At 38.5% G+C, this 23,456-nt stretch overlaps 1 protein-coding gene across 1 annotated transcript; it reads left to right on the top strand.

Moving 5' to 3' along the window:
• Positions 1–436: 436 nt before the first annotated feature.
• Positions 437–19,246, top strand: fbxw11a (F-box and WD repeat domain containing 11a). Its single transcript, XM_032554670.1, is given in 15 exon segments — positions 437–583; positions 2,805–2,909; positions 5,637–5,705; positions 6,537–6,756; positions 7,006–7,192; positions 7,399–7,489; positions 8,475–8,573; positions 8,575–8,613; positions 10,087–10,205; positions 14,581–14,830; positions 14,959–15,077; positions 15,944–16,054; positions 16,140–16,218; positions 16,606–16,770; positions 17,974–19,246. Coding segments are annotated over 14 exon segments (1,689 nt in total). The 5' UTR covers positions 437–544; the 3' UTR covers positions 16,768–16,770; positions 17,974–19,246.
• The last annotated feature ends 4,210 nt before the right edge of the window (positions 19,247–23,456 follow it).

The following is a 23,456-nucleotide window of genomic DNA, read 5'->3' as shown; positions in this document are numbered from 1 at the left end:
GCTGTCTTAAGTTACAGCATGAAGCATGCTGCAACTTAATGGTTTTATTGAAATTTTAATGAAAAAGCAAAGAAACAAAACCTGTCCAAGCATTTGCAAATAATACTGAACACTGTATATTATGTAAATTCTGACACAGCCCTGTAGTCACATACAACTGGTTTCAATGGCCAACATTCTGCATCATTTAATAGCAACGCTATGCGGATGATTGATTTTGCCTTAGTGTATCCCTCTTCAGGATAGCAACAGCATCTTCATCCATTTGCCTTTTTGTTTGGGGGAGTCACCGGGGAAAGCCTTAGTAGCGCAGTAAGCCAATCAATAAAAGCCTAAGCAGCTAGGTCACACCTCCTTAGTCAAAATCCATCCAATCAGCGTGCTTCTTTATTAGATGGGCGTTCCCATCCCCCACCCACCCTTTTAACACTGCCCTACCAAAGCTGTGTGGTTGCGCGAAGTGAATGACGTCTCTGAATTTGCGGGCCGCCGACGCAGGGCTGGGTTTCCATTTTCACAGCGACTTTCGGGGGGGTTCATCAACATGGAGCCGGAGATGGAAGACAAAACGGTGGAACTGATGGTAAGATCAAATCCAGTGTTAGCACGCCACACATCCGACAAGGTAGCTGTCAGGCTTTTGTTTGGTGAAGGCGCCGAGGCTCGATTCGACGATAGGAGTGAACTGAAGCGGCTTGTCGAGAGAGGTGGAGGAGAAAGGAGGGGGACCAGAAATCAAGAGAGGGAGGGCCTGAACATATCGGTACATTTCGCTACGAATGTTTAACACACCGATGGTCAAACAAGAGCTTCGGGCGGTCATTTAAAACATATTAAATGTGTGTTGTTTTGAGACGAGGTTATAACTAATGACGAAGTAGTAGGGCTTATAACTGGTCGTCGCCGGAAGACTGGTGAGAATTCTTGGTGTAGTGTTCACTGCGGTGACGCTGCGCCACTTTAACAGGGCCCTGTCTGATACTTATCTAGCTACCCGGCTAACACTGGCTAAGAGGCGACGAACCACGTCAATATACGCTTAACGCTTTTATACTATGTTGTTTATGGTCAGACTTCACACATTGTAGCATTTTTGGCGGTCAACCAGATATACAAAAAGCACAACTACAGGTAGCGACTATCGTCACAAAATGCTCATCGTCTGTTTATATTTCTAAAGTGCGTAGAAGGAAGTGTACTGCCTTTTCATTCACATAGCTATCCCACTGTCAGCGAGCATTAGCATCTAGCTTCGGAGCTAGCGGGCTAAATATACCTCGCGTTCTTCACAGACATCTCCATACTGAAAAGCGAATATTTGTACCTATGGCTATGGTACCTATGTAGCTATTGCCTTAATATCCGTTTTATTAAAAAAATATGATATTTAGGTAACCGTTAACGCATTTTGTATTAGCCTTCCCTGTGAGCTAGGTAGCTAGCCTATATTAGCTTAACAAATGTTAGCTAAGATTAACATTACCGTGGCCGTAGTTGGAGAAAAATGCATCAGCTTTTTTATAATTTAAAAACACACTTTTCTTTTCATTAAACGTAAACATAAAATAACTAATATACAATTCTTTATATAGATATGACACATTAGAAGTACCGAACGACTCTCGGTTCCTCTTGTAATAAAATCCAAACCTACCGCACATAGCCCAGTATGTCAAATTATATTATTTTTTAATAATAATGCGTTGCTTAGTAAATATTCGACAGCTGTTTTGTTACCTTATCCCAAAACAGAGAAGCTTTTCCGAGTTCAGAGAAATATTATTTAGCAAATGACGTGTGAACTTGATTAATTGAAGTATTGTGTTCTTAATAGAAGTTTCTGTGCTCTTTACACGTAATTGTGACATTTCAAGAACCCTGTGACGAGGTCTAATGCATAAAACTACAAATGGATTCAGGAACAAATGTTCTAAACCTGCAGATGTAGAAAGAATTGCTTCTTTAAGTTCTTATTCACATCTGTTGTTTATAGACTTTGATTTTCCACTTCCTTATTTTCTTAAATTAGGTATCAAGAAATTTACACATGGAACTGAAAAACTCTTTAGGTTAAGTGGACAGAAGATTTTAAGGCCTGGCAGCAATTTTGAATCCTGCCTAGTTTGTGTCTTTGTGATTGGTTTGATTATATTTATTTATTTATTTATTTGTCCCGGTGTTATCCACTAACCACTCATGAGAGTGGGGATGGCAGAACAGTGGGTGGGGTTTCTGTCGACTATAAAAATGAAAATATTCTACAATTAATCCCGTTGCCCCTCCCTCTCCTCTACCTATCTCCACCTTATTCATGTCTATTAATGCTTTGGTATGTGTGTATGTGTGTGTTTACCAGTCTGTATCTTTTGTGTGAATGAGTGTGTGTTCCTACGCTCACTGTGCCAAATGTGTGTGTAGCTCTAATACTGGTTTTTCCCTTCACTATCCCCCCACCTCTTCCCCTTTTTCTCTCCTCACCTTTGATGGTTAAACACTCGCCCTCTCTCAATTTCAAACCAAACCCTGTTTATTTACCCATTAATTTTATATTCTTGCACTGAAACCATAATTCACTTGTCCTGTTGTTCACCAACTCAACCACTTCACCCATCTGTTCATACATTGACTTATCCATTCACTAAAATTATTTGGCTTCCTTCAATCAACTCTCCTCATCATCCTTCCTCTTCTTTTTTCTTTACGACCCATCTCTGGTTTCCTGCTCTTCCTTTTCTCTTCCTCCCTCACCCTGTACACTTCGTTCTCCTCTTCCCTTCCTCCCTTCCTCTCTCTCTTTCACACAGTGCTCTGTGCCTCGCTCTCTCTGGCTGGGCTGCTCCTCGGTGGCTGAGAGTTTGTGTGCACTCAGGTGCCTGCAGAGCATCCCCTCCACCCGGGCTCACAACCAGGTTCTGCCTCTCTCCTCTTAATTCTGCTACTCCCCCCTTTCTCCCTTCCTCCCTCGCCATCTCTTCATTCTTTCAGTTTTTACTTTGACCTCTCCACATGACTGCTCATGCCACCCTGGTCCAGACAGACAGCACCCACTCACAGTCCACATTACCATCCAACCTTCTCTTCTCCTTTTCCCCTGCTCAGCTTTTGGGTTCTTCTCTGGTTCCTTTCTCTCGCTCCTGCTAGTAGCCCAATTTTTGCCAAGAAACAAAGCTGCTTGTTATAAAACTAGATATTAGATAAGCTGAATATTCTCAAAATATTGAGGTACTTCAAAGGGAATCGAGAAAGTACTCCCATGGCTACCAGAGAATAACCTTGCATTGAGGAGTAATAATTTCTCTCCTACCTGGAGGTGTGAGGGTCGAGGTGGGGGGGGGGGCTCCTTAAAGCTCTGACAGGCTACATGCTTGCTTGCCTGCCTGCCTGGCACAACCTGGTCAGTTTTTGATTTGTTTGTCCTCATCTTCTTCTGCTCTGCATGATCATGAACACCAACAAGACCATCCCAGCTGTGTCTCCTGTCTGCTTTGGTAAATGTTGAAGGGACTCCAGGTTTTACAAAAAAAAATACCAGTTCAGGTTTTAAAACTTTTTTTTTTTTACACCAAAATTAGTAAAAACAAGTTATAAAGATGCACCGAACAGAATTGTGACCAATTTCCAATATTTGGTTTTGTAAATATTTGTCAGTATTTTGGTTTCTCTATAAATAGCTATTAAAAGCCTCTTTCACTACTTCATTTTCCTCTGCTTCCTGCTGTGAGCATTATTCGTATTGGGAATGTCACAATTTTTTGAGTTTTAAAATCTTGTATTATCAGCTAGCTAAATATTTACCATACTTTTAGAATTTATAAAAGCAAACTAAGAGCACAAAAAGCTCAAAACCTTTGTTTCGTCCTGCTTTAAGTTTCGCTTTCCTGCATCTTGAATAAACCACAAGCGTCTAGATGTCATCAAAGCACAGTTTCCTTTTAAATAGCTTCTTACACCTTGTGTCTTTCCTGTCGCTTCATTGTGTAACTCTTCCCTCAGTACGTCATGTTCTGTATCAGTAGACGTAGAGTGTTTGTATCCAGTATGGTGATTTTATTAATCATTTTCAGTTTTTTAACTGCTGGTCACTGGACAGGACCAATCAATCCAAAATTGCCCAATTTTGTATAACAGACTGTTCTTTTCGGTGCATCTCAACAGAAGAGGCACATTATTTAACTGTTCCAGCGCTTATAAACCAGAATACTGATGACTTCTGTTTTGCCACAGTAGCACTAACTGTCATTTTATTACCACCTCATTGTTTTTTTGCTTACTTTTTTTTTTTTTTTCTCCAATCAAAGCCATTTTTGTGGTGTGGCTCTGACTCACCACAAGAATTACAAAGAATAGTAATGACTCATTTCAAGGTAAAGCATTTGTGTGTGTCTTTTTTATTCCAATAAGAATGTGACTGTTGAGCTGTATGTCATTTAGTTTTCAGTTCACTCTGTTCTGTTCAGTGTTCTGCTAATTTCAATGAACCAGCACGATCACGCCAGCGTTCGGTGAACATTTTAGTACTACAGATGCAATTTTGACTGTTTTAAAAGAATAACCTAATCTAACACCAAGAGTTGGGAGCTTTGGACACACGCAAACGTGTAAGCAGCAATCTGTGATATGTTGCAAACACAAAGTTGATCAGTATTGTTTAAAAGTATGTCTTAATATCACAAAAGTTTGACTTTTTAATGTTTTTTTCCCCCGCTAGTAGTTCCATGATATTCCATATAACCATCTTTCAAAAATATGTTTCAATGCCATTATTTGTAGTGACACTACTAAATGTAACTCTTTACTATGCATTACTCATTTTAATAATGGTTGCAGTTTTTAAGCTGTCTGTTTTTGCTTTGACAGTATGCACAATCAAATTTATGCCATAAAGGCTAGGATGAATTTGTCAGTACTTTTATATTGTCACTTTAACGTCATTGCAATAAATACTAATTATTGTAATAAAATTTGAAGTGCCTAACGCCCATCCTTGTTCAGAATGCAGCTGGACTTTGTCATCATACAAGTTATGATGAAAGTAATTTTATAAATTTGTGACTGTTGCATAACAATCTGTGAAGTCCATGTGAGCTAAAACAATCTTACATAATAAATATATATCTTAAAGGAGCTTCTCACTCTTCTGTCAGGTAATGATTTGGTAAATAAACCTATTTCCCATTGTAAATGATATAACTGAATAATAACAATAATACATTTTAGCCAGATTCCTTGCTAGAAATTGTTAGGATCTTGTCTTTGTCCTACTTTCTTCTTTCTCTGCTGCCATGCTTGAGTTAGTGCCAATGAAATACCCATAATTTTGCGATTTAATTTCCTGTCCAGACTACTTAGCCCACGTCACAGACCAGCAAACAGATTCCTTTTGTTTTAGACTCTTCGTTTGTTTCACTTCGTGTGTGTGTGCGTGCGTGTGTGTAGACACGGTTGTTTGTTGCGTTCACTTATCTGAAATCTCAGCGGTAACCTGTCTGTCCTTGGCTGCATTTGTGACACTTCTTTTTCAAAGCTCTGTCCACACTGCTGCCTTCTTAAATGCCTAAAGTTGCTTTTACAGACTGTAATAAAGGGCTTCACTAAGCTTTGCCTTCTTTGTGTTTTTTGTCTCTTTTTTTCTACAGACCACGTCAGGGATGGAGTCACAGACCTTAGTGGACGACCTGTCGCCAAAGAAGACTACAATGGTGAAGGTGTGTCTGGAAATAACTTAATATCACATCTCAATTTTGGATAAAACATACCATTTTTGTACAACCCCAATATAAAAATGAATGTGTGGCATATAAAGTTGTTTTTTTTGTTTGTTTGTTTTATAGTGTATTGATACCGTCAGGAAAAGATAATGTAGCTTCTGTGGCAATTGCTTTTGAATTTAAGGAAAACACCAGCATTGGTGTCAAACACTTTGTGAAATTTTAGTGAAAGTTAACAGAAATGTTGTACAAATTGCTAAAATATAATGCTCATAATGTTTAGCACAAGTACATCCCGAAGTCTCGGGGTAATAGAAAAGTGCTATTCCTACCTGGGCCTAAAATTTGACCCCATTAATGCGTTTTTACACTGGTACATGCTGTTTGACCTCAAGGGGGTAAAAGTTGGCCACAGGAAATGACTTGGAAAAAGTTCCTTTAGTCAAAACATTCCTTAGGATAATTTTTGTAGTTCTTGTAGGTGTTGAAATGAAAATTATAATTTAAAAAAGCCACTACACTTTCTAAATATAGTTTATTGAGACTTGAAGACACCTTGTGTCAACAGACGCAATGAAAATGGAGTCCAGTTCAAACGAGCTCATTTGGCATCAGGATCTTGGTATCATTAGATGGATAGGATTTACTCTGTTCCACTGATAACATGACACTGTTTGAAACTAAAAACAAAAAGCCAAGTTTTCACATACACCAGATTTATCTCTGCTTACATAAATTGTATGTATTTGAACTCTTATGAAAATGCTATAAACTAAGCAGAATAAGCAGGGGACATTTCACTAATCAGCTTTTCCTATTGTTTTTCAGCTTACTAACGGTCCTGTAATAGGGTCTCGCAAGCGTCCATCAGAAGGGAACTATGAGAAGGAGAAGGAACACTGCATCGCCTTGTTTGACCAGTGGTCAGAGGCCGACCAAGTGGAGTTTGTCGAGCGGCTGATATCCCGTATGTGCCACTACCAGCACGGCCACATCAACTCCTACCTCAAACCCATGCTGCAGAGGGATTTCATCACTGCATTGCCAGGTACAAATGTGCAATAATGCAACACGGTTACAACTTTTAATAAGCCTGGTGTTCGCTACCCTGTAAATTGAGTTTTAAATCATCTGAATTGAAAACATTTGAAAGCTGTTTAACAGAAAACATACATTTGCAGAACTGCTGGAAAAAAAAGCAAAAACGCAGCCATTGGCAAACAAAAATTGACTTGACAGAATTGTATTAATTTGCTGCCTTGGCTTGTTCACACTCACCTCTGTTCCCTCTGTCCAGCCCAAGGCTTGGATCACATTGCAGAGAACATCCTGTCTTTTCTGGATGCACGTTCGCTTTGCGCTGCAGAGCTGGTATGTAAAGAGTGGCAGAGGGTAATCTCTGAGGGTATGCTGTGGAAGAAGCTCATTGAGCGAATGGTCCGGACCGACCCGCTTTGGAAAGGCCTGTCTGAAAGACACCAGTGGTGAGGATAAAAGCAAAACCATTTTTTATAGCAATAAAGGATGTTCAGTTGTTAGTCTTGTATTTTCAAAGGAGTTAGATAAAAGAAACATCAAGACTACTGTAAAATATTATTTATTCTTGTCTTCAGTTTGTTAAAGGTAAAATAAATTCCACTAAAAACAGTATTTGCCTTTCTTATAGTGTATATTTTTTTTCATACCCCAGGGAGAAATATTTGTTCAAGAACCGCACATCAGAAATCCCGCCCAACTCCTACTATCACTCTCTTTATCCTAAGATCATTCAAGACATAGAGGTAAGGCATAATTTAATTTATTATTTTAAAAGGTTATTTATTAGTTTAGTTTTAATTTAAAATGTTAAAATGCTGTTTTTGTGCTTATGACATTTTATCCACCCTCATTTAAAAAAATGGCTGTTTTATATAAATGGTGTCCAGAGGAATACAAAAACTACACATTTAATTGTTAGTTTGAAATGTACATAATTTACTTGCACTCATTTTTTATTTCTGTTTGGGAAGTTTATTGGAGTCATTTATTGTAATATCCCCATATCTTTGATTTAGGGTATTTAGACATAACCCTTTTTTGTAACCATCTATGAGACTCAATAGTAAGATTGCTCTGGCTTCTGATCTGGACTCGCTGCTCAGTTGAGTAATAGAGGCTCCCTACAAATATTTTTGTGGAGCTTGTGCAAGCGTTATCTACAAGAAGTAAATTTTGTATAGTAAGACTCCACCTTGGCTGGTGTGCGATGTATTAAGAGCAATTCATGTTTCTTGCTCTTTTCACTTTGCTGGCAGAGCTTACAGCCAAGAAAGACCAAATGTTCCAAGTTAAGTGCAGCATAAATCAGAGGATCAAAAGTTCCGCACATCAGAATAAGTTAGTAGTCAGAGACTGCTTATTATTGAACATAAATATGTTTTGCTCTTGTCAGCAAAAAATTATTCTAGTTATTATTATTATTATCTTCCTTTCTTGTTATTGCTTATTCTGTGTGACTTCAGCACAAATTTTAATATTGATGCTAAACTAAAATGAACTCTGTTGCTATGATGGATTAAAAAAATTTAAATTTTTAATATTTAATTAATTAATTAATTTAATATTTAATTGAATTTTTGGTGGTATTGTTAAACATAACGACGTTCACATTCCAGGAATTCACTTTCTTGATATTTTAGTGATGGTACCTGTTTTTTTTTTTTTTTCTTTTTTGTTTTATGAATGTTTGTTTATTTTGTTGTTCTTGTGTTTCCTTCCTCTTTGCAGACAATTGAGGCTAATTGGCGATGTGGCAGACACAACTTGCAAAGGATTCAGTGTCGCTCAGAAAACAGTAAAGGTGTTTATTGTCTCCAGTACGATGACTGAGAAGATCATCAGTGGCCTTAGGGACAACTCCATCAAGGTATCCCCATCCTCCCACCCGCCTCTTTTTTTTTTTTTTTTACACATATTGATATGAATGCCACATAATTCAGATCACAAATGGAACCACATTTAAGTTGCTTAAGGGAAAAGAAAAAAGATTGTCCGCATACGCTTTTTCAAAGATGACATTAGGTTTAATACTTTGACTAATATTCATATAGCCAAAATGTACAATACATTTTGTTTACTCTCCAATTTGCAGATTTTTCTTTGGAATGTAACTTAATATTGTTTGTACTCGCTGCTCAGTTGAGTAGCGAGTACAGTGGTCCCTAATCTCTAATTTCATTCATCTTTCTAATATATGTGAATTCTTTTCATAGCGCACATCTAGAACATTTTAAAGAAAATCTAGTTCGGGAAGCTGAGAGGTGCAACACTACTTGACATGTTCCTGGTTGGTGATTGCAAAGCAGCCAAACCAGGAGTGCCATTCATTTTCCTTGATATTCATTGGCTGAACCCCCAAGAGCAGAGTTAAGGAAGACTGTATATGTTAGCTTCTGCGGCAGTGCTAAGGCAGTTTTCACTGTGCGTACTGATGCATGTTAAGGTACGTTTTATGTTTGAACTGTTAACATAAGCAGCTATAACTGCTTTTAGACGGGGTCTCAAGTATTCACAGATTTTAACCATTCACAGGCAGCTGTGGTCCCTAATCTCTAATTTCATTCATCTTTCCAATATAAAGCCAGTTGGTCAGAAATAGAGTAAATGTTTGTCCCTCAGTAGGGAAATTAAAGTGCATCAGCAGCTAAAGTTCAGCACTACACTTAACTTGAATAGTTTTACAGAGTAATTGTAGGCTTCCCAACCTGTTTTCTTGAACTGAGACAGTTAAACACATTGTTGATATGTTTCTGTCTGCCTCACTGGTCCACATGGACACATTGAAGTAATTAACATTGATCCCAATGGCTTTGTTTGGTACCACCAGCAAAGGAGAACCAAATGTGTTGCCCAAAGCAGTTCAGCATTCTCAGCACAGTTGATTTAGTCAAGCCAGTGTTTATGTATTTAGAAATGAAACTGTTGTTCTGGCGCAGAGTAGCTTACCTCCTTCTTCTCTGTGGTGCCTAGCTGAAACACCAGGTACTTAGACCAGGCACCAGTGAATTATGGGATAAAAGGATTCGGCTCTGGTGTTGTCCTGAGCCAAGAGACGACAAGGGGTTAATGGTGGGAGGCGAGAAGTGACTCTTAAATTTTATGGAGGAGGCTGACACATGGCCATTGAAGACCCTGATGGCTCTGATTTGCATGCAGAGCAGTAGAGAAATGGAGCATAAACAGTGAAAGGACATGGCTGCATGAACAGGCCATTCTTGGTGTGACCCAAATCTGCACCGTTTGCAAAACCACATATTCTTTCTCTTTCACAGTGTCCTTCCCTGCCAGAATCTCCCCTTCACACACTCATCTTCTTCCTTCTCTTGCTTTTCGTTCGCAGATCTGGGATAAACAAACACTGGAATGTCTGAAGGTACTGACCGGCCACACAGGCTCAGTATTGTGTCTCCAGTATGATGAGAGAGTCATCGTCACTGGGTCTTCTGACTCGACTGTCAGGTATGACAAACTTATTACTGCAGCAAGAACAGCATGTATTTTTGATTCTGATTAGATAGTAAGCATTGGACTGAATGGCATTGTCGCACTAAAACACAAAGACTTCGAACTAAAAATTGTAACGAGTGGATAATGTAACTGAAGTACAGTATCATTCATATATTGATACACAGATACACACTTGCTTATGGTAAGTGACAAAACACAGGTGAGTGAGTGCTTGAGTTGGTGCTTGAAGTATCAGTCCCTTTTCTTGTACTCATGACAATCATTTCGAAAACAGTTTCTTTCATTTACAGATAGTTTTAAAAGTTAAGGATTAAACTCCACTGCAGCCACAACCATGGAATTTAAGATAAATCAGTGGGAGTCTTTAAAATATTTTATTTTTTCCACAAATACCAGTTAAATTTTGTTACAGTTCTTATAAACTGTCCGTCCTTATTGTGCAGAATATTATCGCCCTTTGTAGATATGTTCTTGTATGAGATGGTTGGTCAGGTTATCAGCTTGGCTACCCAAGCCACTCTTCAAACATTTAATTTCAAAAGAATGTTGTCGTAATAGAAAGATGTCTGACACTTATTTAGTTTGAATGCCGCAAGCTTTCAGACACCAGAATTTGGCCTTTTGGAAAAACAAATAAGTCACAAAGGGTAAGAATAATTAGCAGTAAGCAGAAATGTGTGAGGAGGGAAATGCAGCAACTTTGCTGCATAAAGCTGGAAAAAAAAATCTCTTTTCTCCACAGTTTATTTTTGGCATCTTATTGAAAGAACTTCAAGCTGCTACAATTGTATAGATTTTCTTGGTGCTATATAAATTTTTTATAAAATGCTTTTAATACTGAAAACAAAGACTTTGTCTGCAGATTATTTGTATGTAGCGGAAGGTCTGTAAGAACTTATGTATTTATGGTAATTTGGATTTTTATCTTCCTACATTTCTTTGTTTTACAAATTTGTATTAAAACTCATAATAAACTCAATGACATTAAAAACAAAGGCAGTTTGGTTGTATAATTCACATCAGTCGCTATAACTCATTAGCCTGAAAACGATTAGTTTTTTTTCTCCTTTTGAGCAACTCTATTAACTTCGTAGACACACCCTATCACTTTTCTATACACTGATCCATCATAATATTAGGACAATTGATTATCTAAAATAGAATCAACCTGCTGTTGCCACTAAGATTAGACATTTGTCACTGACCTGAACTTTTTGCTGAGTAATTACACTCGCATGGCAGCATTCCTCCCCCAGCAAGACTATAGAGATCCCCCATCCGCAAAAAAACCCCACTGGTACTTGGGAATTACAGAAACCTGTTTGGTGTTCACTTTGCCTCCAAACTCGCTAAATGCAACATCCTAATAGGATGAGACAGTGTCTGACACACTCACCATGAAATGCTTTATACGTTTTTCCCCAAAATTATTTTTAATTAGTCTTTTAAAAGCTGATGGTAAAAAAATATATATATATATATATTTGGGATCAATTACGTTTAATAGGTATTTGTTTTTATATAGGTATTTAGACTTTACCTGCCAGTTTTGTTTTAAATTGATTTATTTTTGTAATTTTGTAATTAGATCATTTAGTTGACAAATCAGCTTTAAAATGTTTATTTTGGCAGTTCCAGTTATTTATTTGCAAACCTATTTACTTTTTATGTTTCTTGTTTCCTGCTTCATAAACTTGTTGTGCTGCTTTAAACGACGTAATAGTTGATGACTAATGCTACTGCAGCGCGCATCGCTGAGCTCAGGACTCTCCCACATGGCTGAATGTAGAGCATCACATCAGACATCAGGGAGCCCCCAGTGGCTGATGGGGTCAGACTTTCACTGCATTAATGCAAAGCTGAAAAATATTTTTTTTCTAAAACCCATAGTGGTTAGACCTTATTCAACATTATTGCATCTTATGCATTGAATTCCTTTTAAATTGACTGATTTGCTCCCATTTTCTGGATCAAGGAAATCATAGGACCACGGTCACTAAGCAATCCATTCTGTCAAATATGCAATACCTCAGCGAATACTCAAATGTTTTTCATGCCCACTTTTGACACCTGTTCTTGTAGCAAAGCTCAGTATATTAATCAGATAAAGTAAAGTCAAAGTTCTGAACCTGCATTTTTGCATTTCACTTGTTTCTCACCCATTTTTATGACAAGTTTTAACAATTGTATAGATGTACATCTGGGTACAATCCGAACCTATCTTCCAGGAAAATTATTAAACAAACTGAAAGTCCACAGTGTGCCGAATGGTAAGCTGTTAGCTGTTTAGCTGACAGGATGTTTGTGGTTGCTATGAGTATGACAACATGACTAGATTTAAAGAGCAAATGCTGTTGGAAAGCCACAAATGGGAAATTTTTCTGCTGTGCTAGCAGAGGTGCCTTGCATGACAAATTTGCATGAAAATTATTCACTGAAGTCTTTCTACAGAGTCAAATGGAAAGTGTAGTTAAATTACAAAAAAAGCAATAACGTATAGCTTTTTTTATGATGGTACAATTTTCCCCAAAATTGGATGTATTAGGAAACTGTTCGTTTACTCCTAATTGTTAACACGCAGCTTGGCAATAACCACATTTAGAAGAAACAGGATATGAATATTAAAGTTTACTCATTCAAAGCTGTTGCTAAAGATTTTTGTATATGTTTCACTGCAGGTACTCAAAGGCTTGGTGTGAGTTTTTATGTTGACATATGCTTGGCTACTGCACACAGAAGCTCAATTTTAATTCTTGTTACTTCACACTTCAGCCGTGCCTGCTGGATAAAATCCAAGGAAAATATGACCTCACTTCCCTAGCAACAGCTTGACGGGCACTTTGTTTGGAGGTTTAGTTGTCAGGTTTTCCAATGTGTTTTGCATTTGATTCTCGGTGCCCAGCGGTGCAGTTTGGCAATAAGCAGCTGTGGGTTCACACATGCAAACTCTTTGCAGTTGTTTGGTATTGGCGCTTGTCTGCTTGGTAGAAACAGTAAACAGGTTTCTTTCTCACACACATCTCCATTTTTGTTTTTCTGTTTCATGTCTTCCCACTTCATATTTTCTTATCTTTTTTCCAACCATTTTTCCTGCTGTCATCTTATTTTTCTTTTCCTCTCAATCCTGCTCCCATTATTCTTATTTCTTCCCTTTTTCACAAATTTTCACTCTCATCTTCTTGTTTTCTGTCTTATCCTATTCCATTTTATCCTGTCATTTAGAGGTGGCCACTGATTTTCAGATTTTCAAATAAAATTAATTGGTCTGTAAAGGTATTTGGTTGTAATGTATTGCTGCTAACATTAGGTGGCAGTAATGTCATTAGCTTGACTTTCAAAAGAAGACTAGCTGCACTACTTGCCATTGTCAAGTAGTGCAGCTACCTTCACAAACTATCCCTAAGAAGAGAAAACATGTTAATCGGAAGACAACAGTTTTTAATAAACTATCTCTGGTCTCTTAGTGAATGCTTGTGTTAGGTTTTTTATTTCTGGAAAACCACACTGGGAAGAACTTCTTTACTTTTTTGCTTTTGTCCTCCTTTTATCTCCTGTTTATGAAAAATAAGTGTTGCAAAACTTGATAAACAAGGAATGCATGCTGTTGGAATAAAACCATCAGATTCATGGACATACTGTGTAACATTTCGTAGGTGATTATTATTATTATTATTTTGCTGTGGATCAGTTTGGCAGGTTTTATTTCATGTACTGTGCAGTAAAGCTTTACATTCAGTAATAATGGACCAATTAGATAGACCAATAATATGGCCTGATATTGATCTTACTTTTTTAATTTCTCCAGCTCAGGGAGAGTGGTGGGTTTGCCATACTGCTTAGAAAGATACAGATGATGTGGATAAATTCTAATCGACAGTCATTGTATTGTTTTTCTGATTCCATCCAGCTCTGCCTCTCATAAAAGCTGTATATCATCAGATATAACAAAAAACGTTTCTAGTTTTTGGATACTCTAGGAAACCTAATGCTGGTGCAGGTTGTTTATCTCAGGCATGAAAAATGCTTCTTGCTGTTAAATTGGACTAAAATAAAGAACTTTTTTATTTTAAACAATCTGCTGTCCACCTGCCAGGTGCAAGTTTCCACATGAAATGAAATGCAAAACAACCAAAATGGGATGGAAATAGTGAAGCTATCATCACCATACGCTTTAGTTTGTTTTTAATGGCAGGACTTAATGCAATAAGCTTCAGTCTTGGTCCTGATAAAGATTATCACATCATCAGTTAGAAAAATAAATAAATAAATAGAAAACAACTGTCCAAGGAACGATATTCAGATTATTATTTTTTTGTTTCTTTGTCTATTTACCACCTTCTGCCTGTCTCTCTGTACGTCTCTGCAGGGTTTGGGAAGTCACGACGGGTGAGGTACTCAACACGCTGATCCATCACAACGAGGCTGTTCTTCACCTGCGATTCGCAAATGGTCTCATGGTCACCTGCTCCAAGGACCGCTCGATTGCAGTGTGGGACATGGCCTCGCCTACTGACATCAGCCTGCGGCGCGTCCTTGTTGGACATCGTGCTGCTGTCAATGTCGTTGACTTTGATGATAAATATATTGTGTCCGCCTCAGGGGACCGCACCATCAAGGTGGGCTAATAAAATGAGTTATTTTGTCAGTCTTAAAATCTAAGTTTTGTTGATGCTTTCATTCAGTTTCAGTGCTTCCACGCTTTCATTACTGCTCATAAATTCAAAATGCTTTTTGTCCAACGTAGGTGTGGAGCACCAGCACCTGTGAGTTTGTGCGCACTCTAAATGGTCACAAGCGGGGGATTGCCTGTTTACAGTATAGAGATCGTCTGGTAGTCAGCGGCTCATCTGACAACACAATCCGGTATGTCTGGCATTCCAGCACTGCTGTCTGAAATTGACTTATTTTGTTTGCAGGAGTTGTCAAATAGGCTAATGTGAGAAATTCTTTTGATCTGATTTGCAATATAAAATAAAAATCCTCAGAATTATACCTTTAATAAGATTGTGACATACTTGATAATTTAAAATATTTGAGTGCATTCACAAATGCGCACTTGTTCATAAATTAGAAAAGGGCCATTTCACAGCTTTTTTCTTCACCTTGTTTGGTTTGTATTTTAAATAGCTGATTTAAAAGAATGTAGCTTTTCTTAAAAATAACAGTAAAAGCAGTCAACATCAGTTTTTTGGGTTTTTTTTTGTAGAAAAACTGGTCCAGTTTTGAGTCAGAATTCATCACATTGAAATGTAGCTGTCCTTTGTTGATCCAGTAGCCATTTACTGGAACTGGAGAACAACTTTGGCGTTATCATGTTTCTCAAATTTGTAGAATTTGAGGGAAATTTGATTCTGGAAAAGTATGAAGTTTGAAACAAGTTTAGGGGAATCCTATAAAGGTCATTCAAGCATATGTAGGGAGCGATAAAAAGACAGATGATCTAAATCAGAACATGTCTCTTTAGAAAGTCCTAACATTTTAAATACAATGACAACTGAAGTAATTTAAGATCATATTTATACTTCTACAGTTGGTGTATTGTTTTAATAAGGTTTTATAAGTAGCAGATTGCCTGAGCATTCCAACCTGAAAACAGACGACATCAGAAGAGCAACTTAAAGCTATCATTTATTATTTAAATGATGAGCTATGTTTTTATGTGTCATTCTTTCATATCTGAGCCATTTAATGGAAGCTATTAAAGTTAATATTGTCTTCTCTTTCTGCAGGTTATGGGACATCGAGTGCGGGGCATGTTTGCGAGTGCTGGAAGGTCACGAGGAGTTGGTGCGCTGCATTCGCTTCGACAACAAAAGGATCGTCAGCGGAGCCTACGATGGGTGAGGTTTTATCAAGACTTTTTTTTTTATTTTTTAGCTGAAACTAGAATTGTTTGCTGACATTTCTGACATATTATTTCTACAGCAAAATAAAAGTGTGGGACCTGCAGGCAGCACTTGACCCACGAGCCCCTGCTAGCACATTATGTCTGCGGACTCTAGTGGTGAGCTGTTCCAATCAGTGTTTTATTTTTGTTTTTTGTTATTTTTTTAAAGCTACTTTCTAAACTAATAACCTACTAAATGGAGCCAAAAGGCAAGTCTTTAAATGCATCTTTAACATAAGTTAAGTTCAAATATTTTTTTTAAAATAAAAAAAATTATTTGGCACTGCTTTCTAAATGGTAGTTTGCACATGCCACCAAGCTGTAATATCCCACTTTTAAGGACTTGTTTAAAATGATTTCATTTATTATGGTCACCCAGAAAAAGGATTTTATGGTCTAATGTAAAACTTGTTTGTATAAAACTTGTAGAAGCAGAGAAAAAAGCAGTTAGAGTGACCCTGTTAGCTGTCACTCTAACGGTTCTCGCACCTCGTTTTTCTGCAGGAGCACTCTGGCCGTGTTTTCCGCCTGCAGTTTGATGAGTTTCAGATCATCAGCAGTTCTCACGACGACACCATTCTGATCTGGGATTTCCTGAACGTCTCACCTAATGGCCAGTCAGAGGGACGATCTCCGTCCCGTACCTACACGTACATTTCTAGATAGCAGGTATCCTGAAAGCATCACTGTTCAATTTCCCCTCTCATGTTATTAGCTTACTGTGTCACTAAATTAGGTCATCATCAAAATCTTTTTCAGTTTTAAGAAAATCAAATGTTTTTTCTATATCCTTATTACACACAAAGTGACAAATTAAACTAACTTAAATTAGTCCGTTTTGATATTCTTGGCTTACAGTTAATGAAAACGTACAAAAAAAAAAAATCTATCACCTTCCAGAAGAAGGATAAGCCAGCAAAAGTAATTGCTAAAGAAGCTGACTATTCAGAGCAATGTATTGTAAGAAAAGCAATGGGAATTTGATAGGGAGGAAAGACTGTCCACGAACAGAAGGAATTGAAGCAACCGTTGGAGGATTGTGAAGCAAAGTCTATTCAAAAAGACTCCCAACTACACCCAGATGTGTCTAGAACATGGGCTTGTACAAGCCTTGCAATAGGCCCACCCAGTCTATTCGCAGTGGTGTCACTATGGTTGGCTAGAACGCTGGTTTGAACACTGGTGGCTTTAAGAGGAACACCAGATCCAGAAATGGAAGTGAAATTACAGCCACTTTTAAAGCAACCTGGGTTTCACATAGCATGGATGCTGTAACCTTTTCCACAAAACATTTCTCTCATAAACCCATGAAAACGAGCCATCTCTGAGCTCCCTCTAGCCATGCATTAATCACAAGTGGATACATTGTTATTCCGCACATCTGTTATTTTTAAAATACAAGCCAGCATGACGGGATGCGTTGTTCAGCATTGAAGTCAACACTGAGCATAAAATCTGTGTCGAGAGTCTCTGCATCTCGGGGGATGAACTCAGTGTAGTAATCCTGTTGTTGGCTGACCAGCGCTCCAAATTTAAATGCTATATCTTACCTCCTTACTCTTCTTGTCAGAAAGGATTTCTGCATCTTGTTCATGGTTGTAAATTCTGCTTTTGGCCGTTTGTACAAATCATACATCATCACTACATCCGTCCATTGACCAGAGAAGGCAGCTTACCCCTGTAGAAGTCAACCAATTCCTGTAAAAAATTGTAATTTTCATTTGCTAAAAGCTTTATCGTCCCAATTAACGTTTAAATAAAGTTGTGAAATATGTTGTCTTTAATTTACTGAAATTTTCAATGATATTGTCATTTCCCCTGATGCACTTCTGTTTTCACAGAGCATCCCTTTATTTGTGCTTCTTCCCCTAGGTGGCGCAATGCATCTCACCCTTTATAGGAGGAAATCCAGGGCTGATTGGCTGATGGGTGCATCTGTTGCGAAAAGGAGCGCATCTTTTTATTTTTTTCCTTCCTCCTTGTCATCTCTCTGTCCATCTCCCACTCAGCCCCCTCCTGCCCGTTCTGACAGACTCTTAAGCTTGTGCTCATTGCCTGCCAGTTCAGCAACGTACATACAGGCCAACACCAATGAGGATTCCCTACTGCAGAATCAACGCAACTCTCCCAAGACGTTCATCTTCTGCTACTAATTTATGTTTTGTAAAGTACACTAATGACAGTATTAATGTCAACCTGGCAAAAACCCACAAGCTCTTTTTTTTTCTTCTTTTTTTTTTTTGGGTCCCCTTGAAGCAAACTTAAAGCAGCTTCTGCTCCTCAGATTTTAACCCCTGCCAAAAACAGGTTTCCACAGATATGGAATTGCTTATAGATATATATTTATATATTACACAGACAAATGCAGACACAGTGGCACAGTTGGACAGAAGATGACTGGAGCTGTGATACGGGAGACAGAGACTCTTTACTCGGCTCTTAAGCAAGAAGGGAAGGATGGGAGATCGAGGGACTGAAAGAGGGAGAAATGTTGGAGAAGGTTTCCCTGCGCCTTCTCACAGAATTATGCTCCGCGTCGTCTCTCTCTCTCTCTCTTTCTCTCTGCACCCAACTCTCCCCGTACCCCACCACTTAGCCTCCCTTTCACAGCCCCTCCCACGAGGTGCACATTCGTTTGGAACAAGGGGGCACACACACACTCTGAACGCGTGTGTTTTTGTGTATTTGGACTTGTGAAAATGGCAGAACAGAGCAGAAGCGTCAGACATGCATGCGAGGTTGCCTTGGATACAGCATCCTGGTACACCTCTGCTTTTTTTCCTCTTTAATTCTTACTTTCTTACTGTTTTTTATTACTGTTATTTTCTAACTTTATTTGAGTATTTTGGTTCTTAGTACAAAGAAAATCATACTAAGCATAGTCCTTTCTCCTGCCACTCTTTCCCTGCCCTTCTCCTCATTCTTTCTACCTACTCCCCCTCCCCACTGTGTTTTTCTGTCCTTCTCACGCCATCTTTCTCTCTCCCATCATCCTAAGTGCTTGCTTTGGTAACGAGAGAAGCTGGAATTCAAGAGCTCAAAATTTAGCTGTAAACGGAGTTGTCTTGTCAAAAATTGTGTTGTATATTAAAATGATTTTTTAAAGAAGAAAATGACCTTATTGTGAATAAAGTACTTGACAGTGGTGGAGTGTTGAGCCAACTGTAACCCTGAATGTCGGCGTGTTCTCACCTGTGTGCAAGTGTGTGTGCAAAGTGTGTGTTTGTGTTATGAGTGGATTTCAGTCATCCTTCCTCTCCATGTGACATACTCAGTAATGTCCCCAGTCAGGAATAGGCATTGGGAAAGACTTAACCTTAGTTTAAGTGTTGACATGGTGAGGACTGCTTCACAGTCCTTAACCTGCTGGTGGTTTTCATCGACTAGATTTCAAGGTTTAAGCTTAAAGAGGAGTATGTCTTGTTTGGGAACCTCTGAGACTTTGCTTTTTGTGGATTACAATGTCCTGTTGTCTTCAAGCCCTAACTTTTAATGTGCATTAGAGTGTACAACAGCCATTTTTGAGCTTTAGCTCCTATAAATCAGTGTCTAAGGTTCTCAAACAGAAAAAGGTGCATTCCCTTTCCAGGTTGTTGGTTGGTCTTTGTCTCAATGGAGGAATTTAAGTGTCTTGAAGTCTTGTCCATGGATAACGGTGGGATGGAGCCAAAGCCTAATCGTGGTCTCGTCAACAGCAATATGGGCACTGTGCCAGACTGTTGTGGTCAAGAAATGGCTACAGCAAAAAGCAAATCTACCAGTCTGTCGTCGTTCCAAACCTCACTTACGATCACATGGATTATGACTGGAAAGCTAAAATCCTACATACAAGTGACTGAAAGGAGCTGCATTCTAAAGGAGGCTGGACTTGACCTATGAATGAAGCTGTGTGAAGTCCTACACATCAAAGAAAAGGCAGTCTGTTGAGGTAAATTTGTGTATCTGATCAGGATTGGTCCTGGACGCTTCCCTCTAAAGGTCTTCCAGGCACATCCCACTGGGAGCTTCGAAACCGTCCAGTATGAGCTGGGCAGAGGGATGTTTGCTTTTCCCTATTTGGATTAGTAACAGCAGCACAACCAGATCTCTGAAAGGCAGAAGAAAATGGATGGATGGAAGTTTTGCTTGAAAAACCCAAACAATCATGCATTTATAATTTGTTCTGTTTCAGGCATTTTACCAAGTGAGAAACCTGATTGTATCAGTTTGGTCTCAATTGAAACGAAATCTAATCTACAGGCCGGTTAGACTCACGAATGAATGGGAAACGTTTGTGTGCCTTTGCGAATCCTAGGCCAAAATTTTTTCCACGTGAAAGAATATTTTCTGACTTTTACCACCAGATGGGAGTATTTACTCATTTTCCTGCTAGAGCACAACCTGTTTTTAAGGCTTTAGCTCTGACAGTTGGGTGGCCAAGTTTGGAGTCTAAACAACCTGTTACAGAGGATCACATACCACATCTTGTAAATGCTGTCAGATTGAGAGATATATTTGAAATGCGGTACATTTTATGGCCGTCTGCATGTACTTTAGTTTTTCTTCTTTCACAATACGTTAGCCCACTCGTTCAATGTGTCTTCTCCAGTCTAAGGGGGTGGCCTGCTGTGAGGGGATGGTCTCTGCTGCTCTGCTTCGGCCAGTATAACTGAATGTTTTAAGATTCAGAGTATAAGTTATGTGGGATACATTTGCACTTGGTGGAGCACTGTTAATATATGATGTGTATATGTGTTGGATATGGGTGTGTGTGCTTCCTCTGGGTCTGTGGGATTTTGGCCCATAATTCCTGCAGCTCTCAGGTCACAGCTCCGTTCTCACGCACATATTTGGCATTCCTTCCCCGACATGATTACCATACACCTTCCACTCTGGGTTTGGCTACGCGGAATATTTCCATCATTCCCGAGTGGAACTGAAGCAACGTTCCAGAAATGAACAACTTACACCAGCAACCCCCCCCCCCCAACCCCCTACTTTACTCCCTTACTCGCTCTTCTTTATCCCACACCCATTTTCTCTTCCACCTCACTGTCTCCTCCTTATACCAACCCCCCCCTTCGGTGCAGATTCCTGTTGCCTTGCAATAGGAATCCTCTGGTGCAACCTTTTTTCCCCCTGAGTCAGCTGTTTGTGTCTGCGGTAGTGATTGGGTCATTTGGCAGTGACATCTCTTCTGTGACCTCCTGCTAAGATCGGGAAGGAAGGGATGGAGGATAAGAGCAGGAGAGATGAGAGGGAAAAAAATGGCTAGAAAACTTCCACTACTCTTCATGCTCTTCTTTTTTGATAATTTGATAAATTAAATAAAGGTGCATTTTTGCAAACTCTGGTTGCTCTGAGAGTTTGATAAATGTTGGCAAAATATTTTCAACAGCATTTAAAGTCTTACTGGCAGAAACCATGTCTTACACTGTAGTTTTCAATTGTTTGAACTTAATTTCAATTTAAAAGCAGCTTTAAGGACATGATCGCTGTCAAATTTCTCAAAACTGCTCCTTTTCAAGCAAAAAAGAATATTCCTACTTCTTGGGTTTTGTCTACTACTGTCATTAAGAACTTTCATGAATCTATTGTGCAGTGATTCTCATTAGCAGGAATGAAGTAGAAAAATTAGGGTATATAGGACTTATGCAAGCACTGCCATAATGTGGTTCTCCTCATAGACTCACTACCTTTGTCACATAGATCTAATTGAAAAAGAGAAAATCAAGATCAATATATTATTGGGTGGACTGTAGGAAATTTATATACTTGTAGTCAGATGTTTACATGCCCTCATCGACATGAATGTCCTATTTGTACTGGGATTTGAATTATGCATTTGAATAGTGCTAATATATATTTTACATTATTCAATACAATGTACAGCCTAAGATATATATATTTTTTAAATGTCAACATTTATACTGAATTTTTTCTTTCACACAAGCTCAAATATATACATTTACCCCAATGACATTTGGGTCCCTTGGCAAAGGTCTTGGCATAATTCTGGCCGAATATTTGACCATTCATCTTATAGGAAATGGCAGATGACCCGGCTTTTAAAAATGGTCCATAAATGTGTTGAAGTCCAATTCCAGAAGATTAATGCGAACATGCATAATCCATTCTGACGAGTTGTGATGTTTCGTATCATTGTCGTACTGAAACACAAAATTGTGTCCAATTTTCAGCTACTTAGCTGTCGATCGGAGGTGATGTTGATGAATTTGGTGGTGATCGTTTTTAGTTATTCAACCTGCTTCATGCCATGCACAAGTACCCATGGAAGGGAAACAGATGGTTTCCATGATACTACCACCACCATGCTTGACACTGGATACATTGTTGTTGGGGTTTGGAAGCCTTACATTGATTCCTCTAAACATACAGTTTATCATCGTGACCAAACAGCTCGATTTTCAACTTTTCTCCAGAAGGCAATTCACTGCAGCTATGTGGGCAGCTGTTGATTTCAGTCATATTTGATGGTATTGATTTTGGAGCAAGTATTTCTTTCTTGGCAGACCCGTTCAAAATCTATAATGATGTAGAACTCACTGTGGACAGTCAACTTGAGTTTCAGGACATTAAATTTCATTATGGCCCTGGTGGTTCCTGGGTTGTTTTGAATGGCCCAAGCAACTTCATTTAAACTCGGGGCAATATTTGAGTTCAACTGCTTGGAAAAATGGACACAGCTGTCCACACTATGAACCCAAATACTTCACAACTGATTTTGGAATGGATAAAGTAGGAAAACCTTAAGCTTCTTGAATGGGCCTTCCCTCAACCATAAGAGGGCAATCAGCCAGCCAAAGTTGAGGCTACAAAAAGCATATGAAACATTTAACCATATTTTAGATTGGATATGTAAGTTCATTTGAGCCTGGGTGCATCATAGTTAATCCATAATAAATTTCAGCTTTTTCGCCCAACTCTTGTTTTTAAAAATCACTAAAGTTTCATAATCTTTACAACCTTGGAAAAAAACAAGTCAAATACATCACACAAACCTCAAAATATTCCATGAAGCCCACGATGAGAGATTTTAAACCGACAAGAATGGTAAAAAGTAATGATGTTTACTATATTTTTGCACTACACAACCATTTTGTTTATTATAATGCCATTTTATATGTTTAATTTTGAAAGTTATGACTGAAAGGCTAGAAGAGGAAGAATTGTTTGGGTCAACGTCACCTCGCCCCCTCCTTAAAAAAAAACCTAGAAAAGCGACCACACCAACAATAAATTAATGAATGAAGCTAGACGATGGATGGCAACTTGGTTTAAAAAAATGCTTGCAAATTAGTTGTGTTGGCATGAAATGATAAAGTGATGAAGCTGCTTAAAAGAAACTGGGAGAC

This window comes from Xiphophorus hellerii, chromosome 23 (assembly GCF_003331165.1).
Source record: "Xiphophorus hellerii strain 12219 chromosome 23, Xiphophorus_hellerii-4.1, whole genome shotgun sequence".
Lineage (NCBI taxonomy): Eukaryota > Metazoa > Chordata > Actinopteri > Cyprinodontiformes > Poeciliidae > Xiphophorus > Xiphophorus hellerii.
This window is presented reverse-complemented; position numbering and strand designations above follow the sequence as displayed.